General features: G+C 37.2%; 1 protein-coding gene across 3 annotated transcripts in view; it reads right to left on the minus strand.

The window, feature by feature from the left end:
- The window catches only part of fbln1 (fibulin 1), a 39310-nt gene extending 31879 nt beyond the window's left edge, over positions 1–7431 (minus strand). Inside the window, exons 1-4 of one of the 3 annotated variants that reach the window (XM_083546315.1) lie at positions 6859–7341; positions 4197–4308; positions 1988–2117; positions 800–935 (exon numbers count right to left, since the gene is read on the minus strand). In XM_083546315.1, the coding sequence (XP_083402441.1) occupies positions 800–935; positions 1988–2117; positions 4197–4308; positions 6859–6913 (433 nt within the window). In that variant the 5' untranslated portion in view covers positions 6914–7341. Of the gene's footprint in view, positions 1–799; positions 936–1987; positions 2118–4196; positions 4309–6858 lie in introns of all 3 variants that reach the window. The other 2 variants (XM_083546316.1, XM_083546317.1) reach the window with 2 other exon arrangements.
- Between the last annotated feature and the right edge of the window lie 5236 nt (positions 7432–12667).

Consider the following 12667-nt stretch of genomic DNA (forward strand, 5'->3'; position numbering starts at 1 on the left):
ATTCATAATAAACCTCATGTATAGTGCATACTGATGCCAGCCCACTAGAGGGTAGCAGAATCCTTACAGATAGAGCGCAGGTTAGTGTGGAAGTGAAGCTGCATCTCTACAAATCAGACCATCACCAATTTTTGGATTATCTATCAACTAAGGCTACTTTTAAGGACATTTACAAAATGTATTGCATTTTTATTACTTATTTTAAATGGCTAACTAGAGCAGATATTTCAGACTTTAGGTCACAATGCTGCAAAAACAATGAAGTAAAAGTGGACCATCAAATGTTCTGAATTTACAGCATTGGGCAGACGGTGTAATCCAGAGCAATTTATAATTATTCCTTATTTATACACCTGAGCAGTTGAGAGTTAAGAGCCTTGCACAAATGCCAAGGAGGAGAAGCTTAAATGGGCATGGATTTGAACTCAGAACCTTCTGATCAAGACTTGACCAATGAGTTAGCACTTAGCTTATTCTATATGCTCTATAAAATGCAGATTCTATCAATTCTATAATACTCTATCTATCTATCTATCTATCTATCTATCTATCTATCTATCTATCTATCTATCTATCTATCTATCTATCTATACTGTATTTTACGAAATTGTAGCTAATTGGTTAATGCATTGTATTTTGGTTTAAAAGGTCATGAATTTAAAACCCACGAGTAAAGCCCTTAACCACATAGCTGCTCAGGTGTGTGAATGAGATAAATATAAATCGCTCTGGATAAGGGCCTCTGCCAAATGCCATAAATGTAAGTGTGTGAGTGCAGTGCAGTGCAGTCTATGCTAACCTGAAGAGTTGTCTTTACTCTCTGGTGAATTACAGCAGGACTGAAACACAGAGCCACACTGGGAGCTGAGATTTAAGTCACAAGTCAGACCCTGCTTCTGAGCCTCCCGACCGAGTAAACAGCACTCGCAACACACCTGCGGAAAAGAGCACGCGATGAGCTTTAAAAATGCCGGGTAGAACTCGCCGGGGGATTTTTTTTGTCTGGTGATATTGCCCCAGGTTTTGTGCCAATATTCAATATTCAAATATTCATCTTCTTCTTCTTCTTCTTCTTCCTTCGGCTTCTCCCATTAGGGGTCGCCACAGCGGATCATCCTTCTCCATACCCCCTGTCGTCTACATCTGCCTCACCAACCACCCAACCACCCGCATTCTTCCCTCACCACATCCATAAACCTCCTCTTTAGCCTTCCTCTTTTCCTCTCTCCTGGTGGCTCCATCCTCAGAATTCTCCTACCCGATATATCCCATGTCCCTCCTCTGCACATGTCCAAACCATCTCAATCTCGCCTCCCTAACCAAAACATTGTTCAGCTTTCATGCAACATTTGCTTTCATCCCACAGGCCTTAACCGAGTTTGATTTTTGGCCCTTTTGCATTAAAACTTCTGGGCACCTCTGCTGTAGGACGTTCACATCGGAGCTGTGTTTAGCCTTTTTGGTGCCTTAGGAGAGATTCCTAATGACCCCCCAATGACTCTCCCCTCCCTCTCTAATAACCTGGAAAAGCCACTTTTTTAAGATCTAAAACACAAACTGAAACAGATTCCGCAGTCAGTCATCGCTATGAAAATAAAATGTCAGGGTTAAGCAAAGGACAACTGCAATAAAAAGCACTCATCTTTCACTACCAGCTGAGTCCATTAAAAACACACCCTGTAATAGTAGAATGTTAGTTATTAATCACTTAATGTCTTAACACATTACTCCTGACAGGAGTTTATTGGCCTGGTGACAACTGTTGAAAGCAGGCTGACAGATTTAAATAAATATTCTGAAAACCCGGCACCTGCTGAACATTTAATGGCCTTCAGGCATGCGTTTTTTTCCCCACCAATTGTCAAGTACAAAATTGGAGGATTAAAAAAATAGAATGATGCATTCCAATTTGACAAAGCTACTCATGCTTCTGTCTGAGAAAGTCTGAGAAAGAAGACACATGGAAAAAAAAAATCTCATTTAGTACCTTAGCTGTCTTAGTCTCACAGGTGTTTCCAGATAGCAGATCATCACAGCTGCCCAGTTTGGCCATAGTGATACCATTGTTACAAGTGATATCCTCCAGCACTGATGCACAACACTGTTCTTGGGCTATTCTGTAGAAATAATGTTAATATAAAAAAATATATAATATCACTATAATATGATTATAAAATCTAATAAAATATTTATATATTAAAAAAACAGATGCTGTTTATGTGGTGATGTAAAAATGTGTGCTAGGGACGTGATAGCTTTGTGTTTAAGGCATTGGACTTTGGATCTGAAAGTCATGAGTTAAAATCCCAGCCACACCAAGTTGCCACTCCTGGGCCCCTAAACAAGGCCCTTAACCTTCAACTGCTCAATTGTATAAATGAGATAAATGTCATAAATATGGCTCTCGATAAGGGCTACTGCCGAATGATGTAAATGTAAGAATTGTGCTGCTTCATTATGAGCCAGCAAACGCCTTTAATTATTCACTCCTTTCAGTATACCTTTTGAAAGTGCTGTTTGAAAAAGTGGAACCGTTTAAATTTCCAGCATTTGGCAGATGCCCTTATCCAGAGTGACTGACAATTATATCATTAATATCATCACTTCTACAATACCCTACAATACACTTTCAAACAATGGATCATTTGATATAACTGTGCATTTTCTTTGAGTTGGCCCAGGAATGGTGAGCATGCACCATTTAAATTATAGCATTAATCTATAATTATAGAATTAATTATATTATTTAAAGTAATTTTATATATTAAAGGTCACCCGGTTAATTAGCAGTTATAAACGATTGCTGGACCTATCGGCAATCAAAAAAAATCCATACAGATATTTTTTCCAGGTTCCAGTCCGATGTCATTACGTGAGCGACCTCTAGAGGCGACTCACTGACAACATGATGATTGGTTTTACAAATAAGACTGCACGCTGCACAGAGAGCGCTATTTTATATTTATCATTTATTAATAATATAATTATATTTGTTAATTAATATGTTCATATTGATTTCATTTAGCATATTTTCATGTTTTATGTTAAATAAAGTAAAATAAAGTTCAGTAGTATTTTATATGAGTGTTTTTTTGCTTTTATTTCCGGTATCCAATTTAAAAACATTATTAATTATTATTATAATTATTAATTAAAGATGCATAAATTAATCAGTTGACTAATCAGTTATCAGCAAGTTATATATATATATATATATATATGCACACACACACACACACACACACACACACACACACACACACTAATTTACACTTATTACAGTGTAAAAAAAAAAAAAGAAAAGTGTAATTGTCTTACATCATTTGCACTTCCCCCATCATTCACTGTTATAGTGCCTTTTAAGGACACAGACACTTTCCTGGATGTTTTATTTATTTATTTATTTTTTTTTATGTCTGAAATAATCCGCAGATTCCTGCCTGTTATTGCTCCCTGTGTTTCTCCATCACTTCTCAATTTTTTCACCTCAGTGGAATTTCCTGAATTTGGAAATACCCCCTTAACCACCCCCAAACCCAAAACCCCATCTCCCTTCTCACACTCTCAAATTTGAACAAATTCTTGATTCACTAGGTTGCCAAAACAAACGCATTTGCCTTCTGAAAGGCCAGACAGAGTAACCCTTTTGGTTTGGAAACGAGCTGAATATTTGGCAGAACGTCTCCTAGTTGCACTGCTGTTCGTCTTGCTGCCGATCCCACGATACATCTAGAGTTCAGAAGAAGAAGCCTTCGACAAGAATCACCGAAGACTGCTTTTATGATTATGCAATTCCCAGAAGGCTACATAATGAAATGCAATAAATGGATTCATTGCCGTAATTGTATTTCCATTTAGTTTCCCAAATATTACTGCGCAAGCATTGCTCAACAGATGATGAATGTAGAACAACCTATGAGGATGGATTTTAATTTATTTTTTCAAACCACCGGACATGCAGCACTGCCAAATCCTACTGAGTGCTTACAGCACAGGACCAGTATGTGGTTTACTATGTAAAGTGACTAAGCAGAGATCTGGGAGAAAGACAGCGACATTGTCCTGGCTATCAATACACATGATCATATACTCTCAAATATAACACTGCATTAAGAACCTCTATTTTAATAGAAATGATTAGCCATGGTATAGACATGCATGCTATTGTCTAAAAAGAGAACAAAACCCATTCGAACCTGCAGGTGGTAGATTCAGAAATGAGAGGGATGCGTGTGCAGTCCTGGGATTCTGTTGCTTTCTCTTTACCATCCTTACAGCAGTCATCCAGCGAGATTCGATCTGTGGTCTCTGTGGAACAGACAGGTACTCAGCTTTAAGTTATGCAAACAAAAAGCAGATTTTCTTTGGACCACTGTAGATCCACTGGACCGGATTTGCCACGACTTGCCCGGTATAAAGGATTTCAGAAGTATTACATATCATATAATCTGTGGTTCTTGTGCTAGATGATCGGGGCACGGTGAATTGTGTCTAGGTGGCTGATTTCCATGTGAAACTCAGGGACCAAATGCTTAAATATATAGGCTGAATCTAAGTAAATAATGCTATCTTCACTCTGCAGAATGACCCTTGGGTTTGTGCATGATGTCTTGTGTTGCAGGACAGTCTTAACTCACCTAATGTCAACTTGGGTTGTTATGAAGCATTTTTCTCATATTGTTTTTATTAGTTTGGAATGTGTCTAAAAGATTTCACAAATGATTTTCCCTCAATGTGCAACTAATTCATTCCCCAGTCCCTAATGTTTCCAAATATTTTCTTATTAGTTTTGTGGCTGTGCTTCTGTGTCAGTTAGTATATTGTGACTTATTCTTGTCTATTTATATCTCCAATCCCTCACATGCTGTTAAACGTAAAAATAAATTAAAGACGTATTGATTGTGTGGGCGGTCAACAATGCACTGTCCGTTCTGCTACATTAAAGATTAAAATATCTAAACAAGGTCTGGTCTTGTCATTTGGACAAATATATTCATTTCCCTGCGGTTTCCTTGATCAGCCAAACACCAAATACCTTTGGCATTCGAGTCATTTGGCCTCGCTTTTATTCTGGCTTTAGCAGGCAGCTCATTGCCAAGCTGGTTTTATGCACGATGATCCTTTTAAATAGAGAACGAATGCAACTTGTTTTTTTTTCCCAGGTTAGCTCAACGAAATATTTGCACAACACGGTTGAGGTACAAACAAGTCCTAGCTTTTCCAGAACTTTGGTTAATCCTTTCTTCATAGAATTAGTACGTTCTTTTGGTTTGCCAGTGTATTTTAAGTATCCATTGTGTATTTTAAGCCTCCAAAAACTGGCAGGTCACCCAGAAAAAACAATTTAGAGTACTCAAAAAAAAAGCAGATATCGAGAGAAAGGGATTGCTCAATACAGAAGATATACAAAGGACAATTCTGGCTGCTGCAAAACAATAGAGTAACTGAGTGAGCTTGTTCTTTCCTTCAGCTGATAAAAGTATTAAAACCCCACTTTCTACTAAGCCTTCGTTACTCAGCCTGTCAAAAACCGATTCCTCTTTACCTCTTACAACAATTCACACTTGCGTTCAGTTACAAAGTTGTAAAAAAAAATGTATATATATATATATATATATATATATATATATATATATATATATATATATATATATATATATATCTGTTGTTTTGTCAGTCTGGGCATTTCACCAAGCTACAACGGCTCTCGTAGAACTCCCTAATGCATTGTCGTCTTCTCTTAAACCCTGGATCACGTCTTGGAACACACTGGCACTTTAACACGGAACACAAAAACACACAGCAGGCTTAATGAGTCTTGCTCCACAAGAGCCCAGGACTCTGTATGGGTTCTCCGAATGATCAAAGAACACATGATATAGAAGGGATAGACCTAGATAAAGCGGTACATGATAGGGGTGCTAGATAAAGCCTCCTGTGTTTCGTTTACAGCATTGATTAAGACCTGACGTAAAACTGCATGCGCCTGATGAATTGAAGTCCGTCACCCATTCGTGTGAGGACAGATGATGTCCTTGAATAGGAAAGTCCCAAATATTATTGTTCATTTCTAAACAAAAACATTGATGACGAAAGAATGGACGTCTCACTTTCAAAGCCTGATGATTCACATTGATGTTTAGACTCAAGTAGATTAGATCAAAGGTTGAAATCAGATTGGCTCCTGTGTCTCAATTTTGGCATCTTTAAGTTTCCAATATCTCTTTTTTTTTCAGGTTTTAAACATCAGAATGATATATAGTGTGTATAGTTTCAGACATGATCGGTAGCCAGTGCGGATTTTTGGTACTAAACCTATAATAAACAAATAGATAAATCACTGTTGGGGTTTTAAGCGGCGAAAAAGTTCCAGCATTGTGCAATTACGAGGCTCATGTAGAGGTTTCCAGACCTCTCTAATTTAAAATGTAATGCTATCCATTAATTATATTAACCAGCTGGGAGAGGAAACTCTTGTCTTTTAAAATCTTTTTAGGGAACACATGCGTGATAGTACGGTTACAGTTCTATTTGGGTTACAGATGACTAAAAGATGATATGGTTTAATATTAAGGTAAAGATCATATCAATATAAATAAGAACATGAACATGTTCATTTTTCAGTGCTCGGTATTGATTTGGGTGCTTTAAAAAAAAAAAGTGCTGAGTAATGTGTTTTAAAAAAATCATATATTTTAATCTAAAACTAGAAGAAGTTTTGAGGGCAAGTGCAAATGCATGCGCAAAAATAAAGCAAAAAAAAGGGGTCGCTCCAAACAGGAATATTGTTTATTATTTTATTTCTGGTTACATTAGATGTAATATGAGCCGAATTCACTCCAAACAAAGGTGACTTACCTTGACTGCGGGTCACACAGCACAAAGAGACGAGGATGAGCAGCAGGAGTGCCATTCTGACGCGCAATTTCTTTCCTTTTTTTTTTGTAAAGTCTCCCAAGGTTCTCAAGATACCTGAAGTCGTTTTCAGACGGAGTAGAAAGGGACCTGCATGTGGGGGTGTTAGATCTAAGAAAAGACTGCTGGTTACAAAAAAGAAAAGAAAAAAAAATAGTCCGTCCAATTAGTGCGTCTGTGAGGGGGCGGGTGAACCTCCCCAAGGCGCGCACAGTGTTTGGTCAAGTCTCAGTGGCGCATGAGATTTGACGCTGACTGCTCTCCAAACTTAGGACAGAAGGTCATGCCAGGTTACGCAAGAAGCTACCACATACTGTCGACATACTGTCTATTAAAGGTGTTTACATGGACAAAAGAGCATGCGCGTCAGCAATTCATTCATGTCTGTCCTGTAAGAGTACCTGCCCTGAAGAGCCTGGAGTGGAAATATAAGCGCAAACAGCTGGAATGGGAATTTTTTTTGGAAGGGGGGCGCTTACGTGAAACATCTGGATCGGTTTGCTGGGTGAGCTGTATGCTGCGGTTTCGTCCAAGACGCTGCAATATGAGCCCCCCCCCCCCCCCCCCCCCCCCCCCCACCCACACCCACACACACATTCAGCCACCCAAACACACACACACCAAAAAAAAAATGCGCAGAATTAAAAACTGAAGAATGGTTGCACTTTGAAATATTTATGGTGCTCCAGAGCGCAGACGGGACTTAACTTGGCTCGCGTCATTACGCACGCACGCATTGCGGCGATATTTCAAGCAGCCGACACTCGGCCCACTGGAGACACGAGTTGGTTTTATAGGGTCCTTCCAGTCACTCGCAGACACTTCCGAGAACTTTTGGCTCCGTGGAACCAAATGGCTGCACTTTCACTCTTTGCTGGGCGAGCTCATGACGCTCAAAGGCGCACATCAAATCTGGGTCGAAAAGCTTGTTTCCTTTCTCACACGACTAATTTCCTGAAATTAGAAAATTCTGAGGAAAGGGAAGGAATGGGGGAGAAAAGAATAATGGTCAGGCAGCTCAGGCCTTCAGTGCCAGTCGACGCTGTCTGTAGTTTTAATCATGTCTAGATCCAGAGAGGTAAACCACCCTAATCATAGCCACATGTGCGCTCCAAAAAGAAGCCAGTCTGGAAGGTCACAACGTGTGTGTGTGTGTGTGTGTGTGTGTGTGTGTGTGTGTGTGTGTGTGTGTGTGTAAGAGAGAAAGATGTGATGCAACCAGCACACTCCTGGGCACTTACTCACTTTTTATCCTTTCTAATAAATCATCAATAGTAAAAAAAAAAAAAAGAGCTAGAATTAAAATAAAAAATTGAACTAACAAAAAAAAACATTTATTTAGGCTCTTCTTGCATGCAAAGATCAACTGATAATAATGATTGAAATGCAAAAATTCCACACGTCCGGATTCCCAACATTCTACAACATTGAGTTTTCTTTCTGGGGGATAAAACCGTCCAAAAGTTCAAACATCTAAAGAAAGCAAAGAAAACATCACCTACCAGATTACTTTATCTATTTCTTTATTTCTTGCTCAATATTTGATCAAGGATATATTAATATAACCTTTAAAAGCTTTATATTTTGCCATTTATGTCATTTTTACAGTTAGACGCTGTAGAACGTATACAATATAATAATACGGAATATTTTCATCCCGTTAAACTTTTTTAATGGCAGTAAAGGGAGTCAAGCACTTTTGTTTTGTTTGTCATTTATTCCAATATACATATCTATGTTTACCACTGTTAAGCATAACAGCTTCTGTCCATATAAATTTGGGAACTAGGAAGATCAGTTGCTGAAGTTTTGGCAGAGGAATATTGTTCCATATGTGTCTGATACAGGATTCTAGCTGCTCAACAGTTCTGGGTGTCCTTTGTTGTATTTTTCGTTTCATGATGCGGAAAATGTTTTCGAATGGTAAAAGGTCTAGACTGTAGGCAGGCCAGTTCAGCACCCGGACTCTTCTACTTTGAAGTCATGATACTGTAATATATGCAATATATCAAATATGCAAGACCTCCCGTAATGAAATCATTTGTTACCTGTATATAAGCATTGAGATTTGATGCCCATTTCACAGGAAATAATGCACTCTCATCCAACATAGATGTGTTTTTTTGACCTGAGCTCTGATAACACATCGGATGGTCCCTCTCCTCTTTAGACAAGAGGACGTGGTATCCATGGTTTCCAAAAAGAAATTATTTGGATTTGTCTGACCACAGAACAGTTTTCCACTTTGCCTCAGTACATTTTAAATTGAACTTTGGCCCAAAGAGGATGGCGGCAGTTCTGGATCACGTTTACGCGTGCCTTCTTCCTTGCATTTGTGGATGACATGGCAAACTGTGTTTACAATGATTTCCTCAGGTGTTAATGAGCGCATATAGTGATTTCCATTACAGAATTATGACTGTTTTAAATGCAGTGCATCTTTCTGACCTGCTGTCAATTAGCCTTATTAGTTGCAAAATATTCAATTTTAATAAAACTTACTTTCTCAAGACTTTTTTGCTGTTTTGGGACAACTTTTTTGAGACGTGTTGCAGCCAGCAAATTCTGTTAAAACATTTGATATGTTTTTATGTTCTATTAGGAATAAAATATGTGTTTATGAGATTTGCAAATCATCGTATTCCTGTTTTATTTACATTTTACCCAATGTACCAACCTTTTTGGTTGTATATCCCATTTCTGAACTCTAATAATAAAAGTAATACAAACTTTTAGGGGAAAATGTTTATTTTTCCGTTACGTTTGCCGTCTTCTGACTAAAAATGTTGTACGTGTGAGGTAAAGGCTGCTCGCAGACAACACTTCTCTTACAAGGCTGTTAAAAGTCTCATAAAATGACCGGTAATCAAGAGCAGACTTCAAGTGTAGCTTTCCGACTTGATATCTAACTTTTTAGAACCTGGAATTTATGCATCTGACTCTCAGTCTGAATGTTCTACATGCTTTCTCTTTCTTACTTTTTCACTCTCCTCTCCCTATCCCCTTTTCTATAGGGCTTTAACAAGAAACAGCAGAAAGCAATCTTACCGCTGTCAGGCAAAGGAAATTACCGGTGCAGAGGGCATTTTAAATGACCATAATCTTCCAGAGGGCACTGATTTTCTTTTGAACTCAAAGGAGCTCCATCCTGTCACGAGCGTGTTACTCAGCAGTGGGCCACTAACGACGAGCATCCTTTCCTAGTGGCCCCTAATAAGGGCCTTTACCCACCGATGCCTGAATTAAAGCCTCGTAGACGTACAGTACACAACTGTCTCATGTTTCCTACTCTTTATTATTAAAGAGTTTATTTAAAAAAGAAATCATATCATTGTGTAATTAGTATGATGGTCAAACTGCATCTACAATGAAAATCTGGGTTGTTTTCTTTGTAGATTAATCTGTATTTTGTAGATTATAAAAAATGACAAATAATTAAATCATTTAAATAATAGCCACATGTAATACTGAAATACTATTGATGCATAGGTATGGCATAGATATTATGATCATATAAGTTGTTGAAATGTCACAACATACCAAAAGTATAGTACAAGCATTAAACTATTTGGACACAATGTCTTTAAATGATTAAAAAGTTAAATTATTATTGACCATTTTTTTTCTTATTATTTAATTACAGTAGATCTTCAGCTATACACAGTGCTTGTCAAAAGTTTAGACAATTATTTTGGGACACATGCATGTTCGTTTTGTTTCGTTTCAAACTAGGTAATTTAATGGTATTGAAGCTTTACTTTGACCAAATAAAATCTATAAATTTACAGCTGTTAAACTTTATTTCTATTAAAAAATCCTCCTTTAGCATGAATAACAGGTTTACACACTGCTGTTTCTCCAAGCATTCAGCTAAAACACTTTGCCTTGTAAAACTCACTAAGCGTGGTCTTCAGTTATCCAGTTCATCCCAGAATAGTTCAATAGGACTTAAGTGCTGTGACTGGGCAGGTTATTCCATGATAGAGAACACTCCAGCTGATTGTTTGCTTTCTAAATAATGCTAACGGAGCTTAGACGTACGCTTCGGGTAATTGCGTTGGAGTATTGTGACGTTGGTTCCAATGAGCCGCAGTCCAGACGGAATTGCATGGTGTTGAAGTATGGAATGGTAGAAATGTTGGTTGAGAAGTCCTTTCACTTTCCGGGAAATAAGTCTCCAAATTCCCTGAAAACCATTAAGCTTCCACCTCCATGTTTCACTGTCTGCTCTTCTGTTAGAGATTAAAATGTCACATTTGGACTCCACAGACCTTTCTTCCAGTCAGTTACTATCCAACTCTTGTTTGTTTTTGCCTTTTACCTGTTGTATCTAAATAAAAAGATCATGCATGTGTCTCAAAAACAATTTTCCAAACTTTTCACAGGCACTGCATGCACTGCATCTTGATATATAAAATCATAATATCCAGTATAATTTAATATATACAATTATTTAATGGTAAAGGTTTTGTTATATATATATATATATATATATATATATATATATATATATATATATATATATATATATATATATATATATATAAAAACAAATCCTAAAATTATAGATAACATTAGTTGACATTAGTAGAGTCATAATTTCAGACTTTAGTTTTGACACCAGATAAAATCTTCTAATGCTCATTCAATCCATCTCCTGTGTTTCCTAGGTGAGTAAATATCCCTGGCTGTCAAAGACAAGACCCATTTGGTAATAATTAAACTAGGACAGCACCATGATCCATCTCTTTCTGTCTGCTCTTACGTATATTATGATTTCTTAAAATCAGTCACTTATTCATTTATAAATTATGTTACTCCAATGATGGTGGTAGTGGAAAAGTCCAAAAATGGCTAAATATTTAGCTTTTAATCATCATAACAAACAATTGGTCAGAAAAACAAGCAAGAAATTAATAAATAAATAAAGTAATGGATTCGTTAACAGTTTTTCACTTTGATTTCTTCTCACATTTAAGTCTTGTGTGGAAACCACGTCTAAAACTACACTCTCTAGTTATTTTATAGTTTTATATATTGTTATAGCTATATTAAAGACCAGAAGTATATATGATTTTTTTCCTCTAAATGTAGCAATGCAGACAAAGACTAATTTTTATGTCTCATCGTCCTCACAGTCTAAAACGCAGTACCTACCTCATAGCTTTAACTGCAGAGTTACTCCTGCCAAAATCACAGACACTTCCTGTATTTGGCAGGAGTAACACTGCAGTTAAGGCTTTGAGGTAGTAAATCCAACATTGCAAGTTCACATCCCAGGACTGCCAGACAATTGTTCTCGAATCAGACGACTATTCCTCAACTGCATATATATTATTTTGTAAATCAATTGGGATAAAAATAAATCACTTTGAATCGAAAATGAAAATACGTTTGCTCAATAGTGAGTCCAATATCACTAAAGCTTAAAAAATTTAATTTTATAAAGGACTATATTCTAATCCATATTAAAAGATACAGCAGAGAACAGAGATTTTCCGAATAATTAAATACATATTAGGAATCTACAGATTTGAGCAAATCTGGGCTGTTTCTCTCAGCAACACAGAGGTGCTTTAAGGGGATTTTATTCTATAAAATACAGTATGTGCCATGTTTAGGGTAAGAGATAAGGTATAGAAAGCCTCAGAATCAGTGGTGGATAAAGTACACAAACCATGTTCAGGAGTTAAAGTAGAGATACACTCGGTATAATATTATTCCAGTACAGTGCTCTCTTTAAACTTTCACT

This window comes from Silurus aristotelis, assembly GCF_946808225.1.
Source record: "Silurus aristotelis genome assembly, chromosome: 7".
In the NCBI taxonomy this organism is placed as follows: domain Eukaryota; kingdom Metazoa; phylum Chordata; class Actinopteri; order Siluriformes; family Siluridae; genus Silurus; species Silurus aristotelis.